Genomic DNA, 16,115 nt, shown 5'->3' on the forward strand with positions numbered 1-16,115 from the left:
CTATGGCTGTCTGGAATCATGGTTGGGGACCACCACACTCCAGGAACCCGCTCTATGGTTCCAGCAGCCCAGGCTGGCAATGACCAGAGCTGGTTATCCCCATAGGGGGGACATCACACTTTTTTTCCCATGATTTTGGAGTAGCCAAGACTGGGCTGAAGTCTGGTTATAAGTTGGGAAGGGGGAGGGGAGATGCATTTTTTTTAAATAACTATTTATTAAAGTGTCTGACTACTTCTGAGAGATTGTTCAGTGAAGTGGAAAAGTGATTCTCTCTCACTGTCAGTAACCGCCTGTTATAGACTTCTCCCTCTGTGTAGTTCCTTAAGGAACCCCAACATATCAGGTTTTAGAGATATCCATGGTTGACCACAGGTGACTTAATTAGTACCTCAGTCAATTTGATTTAATCACTTGTGCTCAACCATTGATATCTCCAAAACCTGAACTGTGGGAGTGCCTTGAGGACCATGTTTGGGAACCTCTGCTCTATGCGATATGTTGTTCAATCATCCGACGAATGACAAATCATCAAGTACATCTGTTTGTGTGTGTAAACGATATATCTGTGAATGACATGGTTCACAGATATATCACATTGGCTCTGCAGCACAGCCAATGCTAATATATCTTGTAGATATACTAGTACATCTGGATGACTGTACGGGCAATCTGCCGACCAACCCATATGGTGGCCCAGGAACTACCAACAAGGACATCATTACCTGTTTCTGTGGCCAGACATGTTGAGCGGCATATTGGCAAGTGCGTATGCACAATATCATTTGTGCATACCACTTACCAATCGTTGGATTGGCCAACCCATCGGATGGGCAGCCAATCCATTGCTAAGGTGCGTATCCAGCAATACTCTGGACCAGTCTGCAGGCTACTGTAAGCTGGTAGATGAGTTCAGCTTGGAGACACTGGGTTCAATCCATAAAAGAATGACATAGCATTTTGCTCTATTTTGGTGGTCACAGAATACAAGCAGATCTTAACACTGATGTTTATTGCTCAAATGTCTTTAAAAAAAAATTATTCCACAGCATACAGATAGTCTTCAAAAGTACAGTCATCTCTGAGAATCAGAGGATTTCAAGAGTCAAGGTACACAGGCCCTCTTTTTATACAGTTCTAACCAGTAGCGTACCTATAAATTTTGCTCCCCCAGCCAAAAAAGATTCAGACGCCGCCCCCCCAGCCATAAAACAAACACACACAAAGATGATGCACATTATGCCACAAAATAATGCTACAGATAACACAGTAATGCCCTTACAACAAATTATGCAACACCGTGCCCCTTATACAGTGCCCCCTGTAGTAGTCCTCCTGTAGTTGTGCCCCTTATGCAATGCCCTCTGTAGTAGTGTCTCTTATGCAATGCCCCTGTAGTAGTGCCCAGTATGCAGGCCCCCTGTAGCAGTGCCCATTATGCAGGCCCCCCTGTAGCAGTGCCCCCTGTAGCAGTGTCCCTTATACAATGCCCCCTGTAGTAGTACCCCTTATGCATTTCCCCCTGTATTTGTGCCCATATGCTGTGTCCCCTGTAGCTGAGCCCATGCAATGCCCCCTGTAGTTCTGCCCATATACCATGTCCCCTGTAGTTGAGCCCATATTCCGTGTCCCCTGTAGCTGAGCCCATATGCCAAGCCCCTGTAACTGAGCCCATGCCATGCCCCCTGTAGTTGAGCCCATATGACATGCCCCCCTTAGTTGGGCCCATATGTCATGTCCCCTATAGTTGTGCTCATATGCCGTGTCCCCTGTAGCTGAGCCCATATGCCATGCCCCATGTAGCTGAGTCCATATGCTGTGTCCCCTGTAGCTGAGCCCATATGCCATGCCCCATGTAGCTGAGCCCATATGCTGTGTCCCCTGTAGCTGAGCCCATATGCCATGCCCCCTGTAGCTGAACCCATATGCTGTGTCCCCTGTAGTTGTGCCCATATGCCGTGCCTCATTTTCAACAGATTTCATGCGGATGGCAAGTCCGCATGGAATCTGCATCCACCAAGCCACCGCACCCCACAAGCCTGCGTGCCCCCAAGCCACTGCGTATTCTGCGGGGGCTTAGTTACACCACTGGTTCTAACACACAATACCACAAGGGTCCCTTAACCAATCAAGCTAAGTGCATGTGCTGTGCATGCACACATTTAACTTTGTCCCTAATGGACATTGGGGAGTGGTCTTAGACCACCTCGACAGATAACTGCCATCCTGGTGCTGGCAAATCTGGAGTGGGGGGATAATTTCCTCCAAAACTTTACTTCCAGGATTATGCCTGGGGACCTTATAACCTTCTCTGGTTGAATTTGGGCTCCAGAGGCAGGGAGAAAAAAATCTTCAGGCAGCAGTCTCCTGGCCACCAAGTTTGAGCTCTTTGGAGCTCTATGGAAACAATTAGCTGGCCAGCTCTTTCTGCACTCCTCAATCTCACTTTGAGGCATAAGTCTGCAGAGGAAGACAGGGGTAACCAGCAGCCCACTGAGTGCTCCAGATTCTACGTAGACCACCAGGAAAAGGGTTAGTGCATTTCTTACTTTAAATCATATCTGTCTACCTTACCGGAATGGTCGGGAGGATCCCAAAAATTGGGTGGCACTCCTGGCCAGAAAGGTTTACAAGTCTTCCGGGGCTGAGGGCTACCTGGCCTCAGCCGCCCACTTTCCAAGTGAATTGGGCGGCACAAGTTGGCAATGATGCAATTTGCGTAAAATCGCATCATCGTGGCTCTGCCTCCGCACCATAATGCTGGTAATTTTCGGCATTGCATTGCAGGGGCCAGGACTACAATCACATGATTGTGTTGTCATGCCCCCAAACCTGCAGTGCCGACCCGGCTGCCTTCTCCCAGACAAGGCAGCCAAAAGGTCGGCAAATAGGCTTTACATATACATTCAACATGTTAAATACAATGTAAGATGCATGCTTTGTGCTTTACACAACACAGCACCGCAGCTCAGGATTTGTGTTGCACATACATCATCAAACATATTTGTACATTTTACTTTAAAAATTTCTCAATACTATCCTGGCTGATGAAACACATTCCCAAAGTGTAAGTAGTTGGTCAATATAAAAATAATGTTCCTACTGTATTTATGGGATTAACTCTTGTTGCCTGTGGTCCCACAGTCCTAAATCTGGCCCTGATGGTGACTAGTGCTGGCCATACACCTGCACGACCAGCATCAGATCCAATTCACCATCCGACTCCCCGGAGCTCCCTGGCAGTCCCGGCAGCATGTCTGTTGTTTTTCTTAGCACAGGATCTGTCGTATGATTGATCCTGTATCTCACGCACTCATTAGGGAAACAGTCATTGAAATTACTTGAATTAGCGTATGATGGATCGCATGAACAAAATAAACAGCATGATCTGCACACGATACAATGAAACATATCTGCACATCTGATCATAAGATCCAATTTAAGGAGCTGCGGGAGCGCACATCGGATCTTATCTTACTAAAATAATACACTATTTTCACAATATCCATCATATGACTCGTCGAAAATCGGGCAATCGGCCCGAAATTGTGCAGGTGTATGGCCACCATAGGTCTAAACATGTTATTCTTATTGAAGATAAGTTAGTGAAATGCTAGTGAAATGTAAATTATAAGAACAGAAATCACTGGATCACATACCTAATTTAATCACCACCACACTTGAATGCTTAGCTGCAAGGTCATTCAGCTTCTGTGAAAATAAAGGCATAAGGTAATTATTGAATGAATAAAACAGCTGTAAAGCTTACCTGAGGGCTACAGTAGTGTCACTCCTACCATTCTTTACATTAAATCATATCTGTTTTTGTTATAACTGTCTGCATGACAAATAACTGTCATTATGTAACACATACAGATAAGTATTTCCTCATAACATATCCTTATCCTTGAGCTATTTCTAACAGTAGTAAGCTATGCAACAGCTGACATTTTCTGAGTCCTGCACACAGATTTACAGGATCCATTTAATGTCAACCACTGGTGGCAAGTGTACTTTATGTTTGTTGTCACTCACTGACCCACTCTGGGGTCATTCATCCCCATGACCATTTCTCTATATTCAATGTACAGAAATAGCACTGGATAAACTCCCGAAACACCTTCCTCCTGTTGCTTCCATATTAACTGGATAGGGGGGATCACTACTGAGGGCCTGCATAAGGGGGACCACTACTGGGGGCACTGCATGGGAGAGGACTACTGCTGGGGGCACTATATAAAGGGCTTACTACTAGGGCAACTGCACTGGAGGGACCACTACTGGGGGCACTAAATAGGGAGGACCACTACAGGGGGCACTGTAAAAGGGGCACTGGATAGGGGGATTACTGCTGGGGGCCTGCATAAGGGGGACCACTACTGGGGGCACTGCTTGCGGGGGGGACTACTGCTGGGGGCACTGCATAAGGGGGACCAATACTGGGGGGGCACTTCATACGAGGGGCAACTACATGGGGCACTGCATAAGGGAGGTGGTTTCACAAACGGAGGCGTTCCTTAAGGAACGCATGCCGTTTTGTGGGCGGCCGCATTGACATCAGCAGTGATGTCAGTGGGGAGCTTCCTGCTCGATCAGAGGAAGCTCCCTGGGGCTTGCGGTTGCCGAGACCCAACCTTAGGGTTTCGTCGCAAGCCCCGATGGTCGCGATGGTCTTGACCATCGCGGCCATCAACCTGGTCGGTCGCTAAAGCTGTGGGTGGTAACCCACAGCTTAGCTAGCGACCTGGAGGCCACACTTCAAAAGAGAAGCGGCCACCCACATTCAGAACGAGCGCTTGCATTTTGCGAGCGCTGAATGAGGGCCATAATACCACTTATATAGTAGCTTGTATGTATTTTCTTTAATCTTAACACAGATTGAGCTAGAGGCAGCATTATCCCAAAACTCTGTCCATTCCTCATCATCTAAAGAGGTACCCAAATCCACCTCCCAGGCCTTTTCATAAGAATCACGTTGCAGATATGACCCCTCAACGAGCATTGTATAGAGAGAAGAAATGAAACCTCTGGTTGGGGAGCATCTTAAATATAAAGCCTCGAAGCTGGAAGGGGGTCTATTAGTTAAAAGGTGTTTCATTTTAGAGTGGAAGTGCCTAAGTTGCAAATATTGGAAAAAAGTATTAGAGGGATGAGCTATAGTCTCCTGAATCTGAGAAAATTGGGGAAAACTCTAATCTTTAGTGATATCGTTTAAATAAATTTTTTTCCTTTTTCTCCATGGGGAGAAAAATGTTTTATTTTTGCTGGAGGGAAGCTAGGGTTATGAAAAATTGGAATAACGGGAGAAGGACTAGGAGCCAGCTCAAATTTTCTATTAGTATAATCCCATATCAATAATGAGCGGGAAACAATTGGGTGAGAAGTTAAATTTTTAGGTCTGTGAGACCTTGGAAACCAGAGAGGAAACCGTAGAGAGACCCAACTCAGCAGCCTCAATAGCGACCCAGACCTTCCTAGCATCAGGATTACACCACTGCACACAGTGAGCAAGGTGCGCAGCTAAATAGTATCTTTTAAAGTCATGGATACCCAACCCTCCACTATGTGTAGGGTGTTGTAACAATTTCAAAAGTATCCAGGGATGTCTATTTGCCCATATGAATCGTGAAGTATGAAACTGTAGAAATTTAAAAACATAGGGAGGAATAAAAACCGTGAGAGTCTGAAAAAGGTAAAGTATCCGAGGGAGCACATTCATTTTAACAGAGTTTACTCTGCCTATCCAAGATATAAAGAAACAAGACCAAAAATTCAGATCCGACTTTATTTGATCTAAAATGCGGGGAAAATTTGCCAGAAATAACTGGTGATGGCGATGTGTTAGGAATATACCTAGATATTACACTTTTTGTTTATGCCAATTAAATGGAAAAGATGCCTCCAAATGGAGTTTTGTTGGCCCAGGAACATAGAAGTCAAGCACTTCTGTTTTACTCATATTAATTTTGTAGCCCGAGTAATCGGAATAAAGGTCAATTTCAGAGGGGAGTGGCTGCAGTGAATGAGCAGGGTTCCCAAGGGATATAATAATGTCATCTGCATATAATGCAATTTTATGTTTGGAGGAACCAGCTTTTATACTTATAATGGCAGAAAACCCGCCAGGGGTTTCATGACCAGAGCAAAGATCATAGGAGAAAGCGGGCATTCCTGCCTGGTACCGTTGGCAATTCCAAAAGGGAGCGAAGTAATGCGATTGACAGAAACTGTAGCAGTTGGGGATCAGTATAGGGCTAGAATACTATCTAGATAATTTCCAGAAAACCCCATTTTCTGATGTACCCCAAAAGCAAAATTCCAAGAAATACGGTCAAATGCCTTCTCAGCATCTAGTGCCATAATTATTGATGGCAATTTTCGAGTGTGGATAGAATGAATTAAATCTATGGCTCTCCTAGTATTGTCAGATGCTTGACGTCCTGGGATAAAGCCTACCTGATCTGGGTGTATTACTGTAGATGGGTAAGAAGTGGGGCTAGGCGGTTGGCTAGAATTTTTGTATATATTTTAATATCTACATTGAGCAGTGAAATTGGTCTATAGTTAGAGCACTGTGTAGGGTCTCTATCAGGTTTTGGAATTACCATGATATCAGCCAATGTGGAGGCAGGTGCAAACGATGCACCATCCAGAACGTTGTTGAAAAGGTAGGTAAGGTGTAGGGCAAGCTACTTCACAAATTACTTATAATACTGAGCTGTGAAGCCATCAGGACCTGGGGCAGCAAAGGACCTCATGGATTTGATAGCAGCTATCGTCTCCTCTAATTAAATTTCTGTATTAAGTTCAGAAAGTTGGGATTCCGACAGACTCGGTAAAGAAATATTGGACAGCGTACTCCCTCGGGACCAGTGGAAGAAGAAAGGGGAGGGTCTGATAAATTATAGAGATAATTATAAAAGTCCCTAAACTCCTCCATGATCACTTCAGGGTCATATGTAAGGGCACCTAATCTGTGAGAAAACGATTTATCTATTGTATTCGAGGCTTGCTTATGCCTCAGCTTATTTGCTAAGAGTATCAATTTTATCAGCTTTGTCATAAAACTGTTGATGTAGTTTCTACAAAATAGCGGCAGCTCAGTTGGACAAAAGGGTATTCAGTTGCCCTTTTAGGCATTCAATATGGGCAAGGAGAGAAGCCCTAGGGGAGCGTTTGTGTTGATCCAAAAGAGCGGAGATTTGGGACTCTAAAGAAAGAATTTCTTGGGCTGCTTTTTTGCGGACTGCAGAAGCCTTTGCAATTAGATGGCCTCGGATGGTGGCCTTATGGGCCTCCCAAATGATTCCAGGAGAAATATCAGGGGTAATATTTTCTTTAAAGTAGTTTGACAAAGCATTTTTGGTTTCCAGAACCATAGAGGGATGTAATAAAAGAGAATCATCTAAGCGCCATTTTATGAGTCCCCGTGGAGCCCTATATAAATCCAGCAAAATATAAACCCCCGCATGGTCAGTCAATTTGAATGGCATAATTCCAGCATCAGAAATTAGTGACGTAAGTGATTGAGAAATGTGAATCATGTCAATATGGCAGTAGTGTTGATGTGATCCTTCTCTTGCAATATATCATCCATAGGCATAAAGCGGTTAACACCTTCTGAGGATAGTGTAACCAGCTTGCCAAAGTTTGGTAACGAGGGGTCAGATCGTAGTTACCATTGATAATAATGGGGACTGCAACCTGCAGCGCTAATGATCCTTTTGCAGAAGATTTGTGTGAAATCTGCAGTAGGCTGTTGCCTATATTTATGCAGAAACTGCTGTTTCTACATCATTTTATGAAAAAAAATGTTTGATAAAAGGGCTTCTAAATTATTTTCATACAATAGTCAGACATATGGGACACTGTAGGAGACCGAACAATAGAGCATAAATGTAATACGAGGTGCAGCAGCACAGAATAAGTAGCCTGAGGGACAAACATTTCAAATCCAAAACTGGATATTTATGTGCTATAAACTGGCAATAAGTGTAGACGTATAAAATATGGTTAGCAATGGGTTGTTTTTATACACTACTGTATGGAGCTGAAAAATGTGGATGAAGACTTTTGGAGGATGGCCTGGTGTCAAGAAGGACAGCAAAGAAGCCACTTCTCTCCAGGAAAAACATCGGGGACAGACTGATATTCTGCAAAAGGTACAGGGATTGGACTGCTGAGAACTGGGGTAAAGTGAATTTCTCTGATGAATCACCTTTTAGATTGTTTGGGGCATCTGGAAAAACACTTGTCCGGAGAAGGAAAGGTGAGCGCTACCATCAGTCCTGTGTCATGCCAACAGTAAAGCATCCTGTGGGGTTACTTCTCAGCAAAGGGAGTGGGCTGACTCACAATTTTGCCTAAGAACACAGCCATGAATAAAGAATGGTACCAAAACATCCTCCAAGAGCAACTACTCCCAACCATCCAAGAACAGTTTGGTGACTAACAATGCCTTTTCCAGCATGACGGACAGGGCCGGATTAAGGGGAGGGCATCAGGGGCGGTCATCCCTGGGCTCCCACATACAGAGGGGCCCCCACACAGGGTCAATGTGACCCTGCCAAGAACAGGTGTCCAGCGGCACCTGTTCCCAGGTAGAGGCTCTGGAGCCACGCTGTTCAACAGACTGCATGCAGCAGCACAGTCAGTGCTGCTGCATCAGCTGTCTAATGGAGAGAGAGAGGGCCAGCTTACTGTGATTAAATCCTCCGACCCCCACCGAAGCCTCAGCTGGCCGCACTGGGGGCGGAGCCAATCATCAAGTCCCGCCCCCATATTCACGCGAATTGGGTCATTAATCGTGGGGGCGGAGCCTAACAATTTGAGGAGGTGCCGGCGGGGTCCTTTTGCAACCTGCTGCTGCTTCAAGTGTAAGTGTACTGTTTTAGTGTGTGTATGTATGTACAATATTTATGTACAGTATGTATGTATGTGATATTGTGCATATGTGTTGGTCTGCATACTGTGTATGTATGTGTTCATGTGTATATATGTGTTAGTGTGTGCATACTGTTTATGTGTATGTGTGAGTGGTGTCTCTGCGTTTGGTTTTCGGGAGGGGGGGTAGGCTCGGCTCTGTGTGGCTTGAAGGGGACCCCCACAGCTAAATTGCCCTGAGGCCCCCACAAGCCTTAATCTGGCCCTGATGAGGGAGCACCTTGCCATAAGGCAAAAGTGATAACTAAGTGACTCGGGGAACAAAACATCAAAATTTTGGGTCCATGGCCAGGAAACCCCCAGACCTTAATCCCATTGATAACTTGTGGTCAATCCTCTAGAGCAGTGGTTTTCAAACTCGGTCCTCAGGACCCCACACAGTTAACGTTTTCCAGGGCTCCCAGCAGGTGCACAGGTGTATTCATTACTCACTGACACGTTTTAAAAGATCCACAGGTGCAGCTAACTATTTCACAAGTAATTATGAGAGGAGACCTGCAAAACATGCACTGTTTGGGGTCCTGAGGACCGAGTTTGAGAACCTGTGCTCTAGAGGCTGGTGGGCAAACAAAAACCCACAAATTCTGACAAACTCCAAGCATTGATTAGGCAAGAATGGGTGGCCATCAGTCAGTATGTGGCTCAGAAGTTGATTGACAGCATGCTAGGACAAATTGCAGAGGTCTTGAAAAAGAAGGGTCAACACTGCAAATATTGACTCTTTGCATAAACTTAATGTAATTGTCAATAAAAGCCTTTGACACTTATGAAATGCTTGTAATTTTACTTCAGTATAGCATAGTAACATCTGACAAAAAGGTCTAAAGACACTGAAGCAGTAAACTGTGAAAACCAATACTTGTGTCATTCTCAAAACTTTTGGCCATAGCTGTATGTTTTTTCTACAAGTTATCTCTGGACAAAGTTTTATGCGGATGGGGGAAATTCATATGATCTGAACTAGGGATGGCCATTGGTGGCCTGCCCATCGAGCATAAAAGACAAAAAGTATTTACGGTGAACCATCGAGGGTTTGCAACCCAAAATGGCCTCTGTGGTCGTATCAGCTTTGAGGACAAGGCTTAGTGGGCCAATGTGGGCAGGGCTAAACTCTGTGCTGTCAGGAATTAGAGACACCCATCGGTTCCCAGTCAGTCATCGAAGGCAGAGAACCATTAAACAGGGGAATACTGCAAAGGCGCTTATACCATGATAAAAAAACCCCCACCAAATTAGTGCAAAATGTATAATATTTATTGTAATATTAATACATATAAACAAAAACAAAACTAGTTGCTAATAACACATAACAATCAATAATTAAAGCAGTTGTATGAGAGCTTGATAATTGCTAATAGCAAAAAAAAACTTGTATTGAAACCTCAGTAATGCTGATGGCAAAACTAGATGGTAAATGATAGTCTCAAATAGAAACAAAGTCTCCAGTGTTAATGGTAATAGAAAAGATATACTATGAGTTCCACAGCTGTTTAAATAGAGTGCAAATGCACTGAGATGGTAATCCTTTTTGGGAGTAAAATTGAAGTAGTGATGTATAGGAGAAATACTCACTCCAGTATAGTCCTCTTTAACAGCTCCAGTCTGAGTGTTTAAATGTGTTGGCTCCAACGGCTAAAGGATGCGATGTAACTGCCGAGCCGTAAGTGGAGGGTCCTGGAAGTCAGCTCCAGACGGTCATGGTCAGCTGACCGCCGGTCTCCCGAGTGAGTCCTGGGCCACGCTGGGTCTCTATAAGCAGGATCTCTGTTCAGCTGTATCTGCTTGCTCCGGTTTTTTTGCTATTAGCTATTACCAATTATCAAGCTCTCATACAACTGCTTTTATTATTGATTGTTATGTGTTATTATTTATTTACTCCCGGGAGCAACTAGTTTTGTTTTTGTTTATATGTATTAATATTACATTAAATTTTATACATTTTGCACTAATTTGGTGTTTTTTATGATGGTATAAGCGCCTTTGCAGTATTCCCCTGTTTAGCTCTCTTTTTGTATTGGAGACAGGCAATCTCCAATTCTGCAAATTGGCAGCTGTACCTTCTGAGTTTATTCACCACAGGTCCCCATCAGGCGCCAAGGTTATTTTGGGAGAACTATTAATCTCTGTCATTAATGGTGAAAACCATCAATATTTAACCATCTTGGTTCTTAAAAATCAATATTTCATGCAATCCCAAATCTGAACTTTTGTTTTAAATATGCCAAAATATAAAATTATGATGCTTCCAAAAACAATAGAGATTTAAGGGCATACTGTATTTACTAAGCAGTGGATTTTTAAAACTGTTGAGTATTACAGATTTTTCCTGTCATATTTACAGTAAAAGGGCAATAATACTTAATGCCAAACAAGCATGATTTTGCATTTACTATTATTGCCTTTCTAAATATTGCAGGAATCTGCATGATCCGAGGTTTTGAAAATCCACTGCTTGGTAAATATGCCCCTACATTGATTAATATACAGTAAGTTTTAAAATGTAAATATAGTTTTACCTTATTCTGAGGAGAATCAGGATTACGACATGTTGCAAAGATTTGTTTAGGAGGATTCGGCTGCTCCAGGAGCCGACAGACAAGTTCCAATCCAATTCCTCTGTTGCATCCTGTAATTAGGACTGTTTGAGGAGCCATGTTGCTTTGTTACTATAATCTCTGCGTCTTGTGGAAAAGGCTGTGAGAGTTTATCATTTAAAGAATGTGGCACTCCTCTCCTCAATGACTCATTCTGCTATGGTTACAGGAGTACTTGTATAACTAGTTTAAAAGTCTATAGTCACAATGATTTAACAATTTTTACTGCTACAGTAGTATTTGCTATATACAATGCTCCTAGGGCCTGATTCAGACCCACTCGCGAGCGGCTGTCCGCTCGCAAGTGGGTCGATGGTGTGCACTGCGCATGCGCACGACGGAGGGAGCTCCGTCGTGCGCATGCACGAGACGCGACGAGCGAAGGACTTTCCTTCGCTCGTTGTGTCTGATCAAAGGGGGCGTGCTGTCGATGTTGATTGACAGCACGCCCCCTTTGGTGGGCGTGCCGGGGGCATGCCTGCCAGACGGAGGCGTTCCCAAGGGAACGCCTACCGTCAGAAGCCGGCCCCACTGACATCACTAGTGATGTCAGTGGGAGTGATTTTGGCTCTGATAGAGCCAAAATCACTCCTGGCCTTGCGGTTGAGAAACTCAACCGCAGGCTTCTGCTCGCACTGGCGATGGTCGCGATGGTCAAGACCATCGCGACCATCATCCTGCACGCACGTATAGGCTGTGGGTGGTGACCCACAGCTATACGAGCGTCCAGGAGGACGCTCCATAGTTATGGAGGTGGGCCCTGATTCAGAGCGAGCGCTCTGGTCCGAGCGTCCGGCTCTGAATCAGGGCCCTAGTCACAATACAAGTACAATTCACATTCTTCGGAAAAGATATTAGATTGCACACAGCTGAACTTTCAAGGTTATATTGCTGGATTTGAAAGGAAGAATGTCAGCATTTGGAAGAGCAGATAAATGATTTAGGGGTCTATTCAGCAATGATTTTGTAACATAAAAAAGCGGAAACTATCATTTCCACAATTTTTAAGTAAATCCACTATTCAGCAATGGGTTAATGGAGAAGATAACGCAATTATCTTCTCCATTAATTCCCTTCTCGCAGAGTAACGCACTGTATGGATCAGCCATTGAGCTCTACAGTGCTTTAACGCTATTGCTATTCAGGAAAGCAAAAAGCGTTAAATTTCTCAAAAAATATTTACTTTATATAACACCATCTCAGAACCGCGTTATATGAAGAAAATACTTAAATGTCCCGAAAACTGTAGGGACAGAGGAAAATTTTCCCATAAATCCCTGCAGGATCTTGAAACTCCACCCAGTCTCCGTGCCTGCTTTCTGGTGACCGCTGACTGTGAACTACATCTCCAGCCTGTCAATACTACATAAATTGATTGAAATGTTTACACAGGAATTATATTAGTCTGTATATACATCTATATTTATGTGCTTTTATATTTAAAATATATATATAATATGTAAATATAAAAGCACATAAATATAAATGTATACAAACTAATATAGAGCCTGTGCATACATTTCAATCAATTTGGATAGTTTCGACAAGCTCTAGTTGGACTTACTTTTGGCGGTCACCACAAAGCAGAGACGGACACTATTCGCAAACGCATGACTGAGCATGCACAGAGGAAGAAACAGAAGGTATTGTTTTCGGAATCTCGAAAACATTGCCTTCTGCAACATCGCAGGGACAGCGTGTTAACACAACCGCTGTCCCTGCATAAAAAAATGCTGGATAGCAGATTTAAAATTGAATAATTGATAAAAAATTGTGTTGATGTTGCCCGATAATATTCTGGGCAACATCGTCACTATTACTGAATAGAGCCCTTATTGCTGAAAGCCACACAAAACACATATAGATGATAAATGGAGTGTGCACTCAACACCAGCAGTGATGTGTCTCATGCCTATTCTGCGATTCTTCAGAGACAAAGTTAAATGGGAGGGAAGTAAAAAGTACTTTAATAAGGCAAAGTATATACCCAAATTACACAGCGCTGGATGTTATATATAAGTATGGAGAACTGGTTTCGATTAAGAAAACTAGGATTTAACAACACAAAAACAAGAAGCAAAAACAAAAAACAAGAAATGCAAGTAGAAGAAAAAATATAAAAATTTACCACATTACCTTCTAACTATCCAGATTATTGCCAAGTCGTGGACCTCGAAAGTGGTTATCCATTGATATCCAACACATGTACAGTATATACAGAGACAAAAGATCCCTACTACTATCGCACTATTTTTCAAAGTTTAAGTGTACAACTGAACTTAAAAAACCAAAACAAACACTAAACAAATAATGGAAATACACTCATGCGCAACCCAGACCGCACACTTCAATATGGATCTGACATACGTCACCCAGCATTGTACACATGAACAATAATAAAAGGTTAGATCCTCAGTAGATGCTCATCGTAGATGTGTGGTAAGAAAAAATAGGAAAAATAAAACAACAAATCAATATAATAAGCGAGAAAGCGTGACTGTCTGTACTTTATGCACGGCCAGACTTTTGGACCTAGCTCCACCAAATTTTGCATGGTGGCGTAGTTTGACCCAGAATTAGGATTATGCCTAGGTTTGAACTTCACAAAAAATATTAAGTTCACATTACATATAATCCAGTTAATGTCCTTCTTTATTGGTCAGTCCACCACTAATAAGGATTTGTTCCACAGGCAGGTGTATCCTTATCCTGAGACAACAGGTGTGGCTCCCATATATGCAACACGTGCAAAGGGATGGGGGGGCACAAAAAAAAAAGACAAAAGATAGTGAAAAACCTTAAGATAAAAGGTACATTTTAATAACACATCGCACTTACAAGATCAAGGAGTAAAAACAGCATGTAACACAAATCATTTGTGGCAAAGCAGCGCCGCATCCAATGTCCTCTTTGGATTCCCCAGATGGAAGTAAGGGCTGGAAATGCTGGTACAGGTCTGTCTTCCCAGTTACCAATGGTGACAAGTAGCGATAACCACAGATACCACATACGACTTATAGCCAAGCTTAACGCGTTTCTGACCTTAATAGGTACTTCATCAGAAGCTTCTGTACTGCATTGCAGAGGTGGCAGATAGAGGGCTATTCAACATTAAAGACCACTCTCCATCCTCTAATGGGCCCAAATTCTCCACCCATTTAAGTCTAAACGGTGCTAGGGCATCATCTGAGTTAACAGTAAGGAGGTAGGAGTAAATTCTGGAAATCAATCTCCTACCACTAGTTACTTGCAACAAAGCTTTAACAGGATCAGGAACAAATTGTGGAGGGCCAGAAGGAAACTGGACGGATAGGGCATGACGAAGCTGTAAATAGCGAAAAAACATAGAATTCGGATCCCCAAATTAAGTCTTAAGAGTGTAAAAGGTTATAAAAACCCCATCACTATTCAAATGCCCAAGGGAGAAGACCCCCCCTCCTGGACCATAAAGACCTAGCATCAAATAGGGACAGTTCTCCAAGAGCGGAAGAATGCCATAAGGACAGGTCAGAGTCAAAACCTTCCACCCCCACTAAAGCACGGGCCTGTTTCCACAATGCCTGTGTGACCAGCGGAGCTCACCCCTGGGACAACTGTTGTCAAGTAAAAGCTGTAAAGGGGTACATTTTATAGAAACAGTATGTACCAAGAGAGTTGGCAAATCCTGGCTCTCCTCACCCAAAACCCACCCTGCAGATGTACTAGCTGAGAGGCCAAATAATAAAGGTGGAAATTTGGCAGTGCCCGGCCACCCAACACTGTTGGCCTACATAGAGTCTTAAGCTTAACTTGAGATTGTTTATTTGCTCAGACTAAGGAGGAAAGATAGCTATCTATTAGTAGAAAAATATGAGAATAAATATAAACAGGGGCCTGCTGAAAAACATACAAAAATTTAGGGAGAAATATAATTTTAACCAATTTCACCCAACATGTGACGGTCAAGGGAAGTTTGCTCCAGACGTGTAGCTTAGATTTCAAGAAGTCAACTTGTGGCTGGACTTTACGTGGTATAAATTTCATCATAGATGATGTTATCCAAATTCCCAAATATTTAAACCTGGAGGTCCATTCCAAGGGAGTATTCACAGCCCCAACAGGAGAGGAGGGACCACAAACAGGAAGAATTCAAGACTTATCCCAATTAATGTGCAGCTTCCTATAAAGCTCAATCAGAATCCCATCCATCCCTGGGGCCTTACCCCCCAGAAATGAAGAAATAGCCACCCCAATTTCCTCTATGGTAAATGGGGAGTCAAGGAATACCCTACTGTCCAGGGAAATGGATGGGAGGGAAATATGTCCCAAAAATTGAAGTAACTTTTCCAAAGTATAGTGAGCCTGGGAACAATAAAGACTAGCAAACTACTCAAAAAACACATTCACAATAGCAGGGGTAGAGGAGTGCAAATTACCTAAAGAGTCCCAATTTGAGCTTCAACTGTAACAGGTCGAACCTCCCTGGAAAGATAAGCCAAAAAAGCTCTAGATTTATCTGAATCTGAATAATGACTATGCTTAACAAATAGCAGGCGTCTTCTGGACTTATCTAAAAGGAAATCAGATAATTGTTTAGCT

The 16,115-nt window shown here is 43.2% G+C and overlaps 1 protein-coding gene across 1 annotated transcript in view; it reads right to left on the reverse strand.

The window, feature by feature from the left end:
• Window positions 1-11,632, reverse strand: part of LOC148477420 (uncharacterized) — a 55,840-nt gene extending 44,208 nt beyond the window's left edge. The window contains exons 1-2 of the mRNA XM_088456774.1: window positions 11,460-11,632; window positions 3,660-3,711 (exon numbers count right to left, since the gene is read on the reverse strand). Of these exons, the coding sequence (XP_088312900.1) occupies window positions 3,660-3,711; window positions 11,460-11,597 (190 nt within the window). The 5' untranslated portion in view covers window positions 11,598-11,632. The remainder of the gene's footprint in view (window positions 1-3,659; window positions 3,712-11,459) is intronic.
• Between the last annotated feature and the right edge of the window lie 4,483 nt (window positions 11,633-16,115).

This window comes from Taudactylus pleione, unplaced genomic scaffold (assembly GCF_031769625.1).
Source record: "Taudactylus pleione unplaced genomic scaffold, aTauple2 ptg000717l, whole genome shotgun sequence".
Taxonomy (NCBI): Eukaryota; Metazoa; Chordata; class Amphibia; order Anura; family Myobatrachidae; genus Taudactylus; species Taudactylus pleione.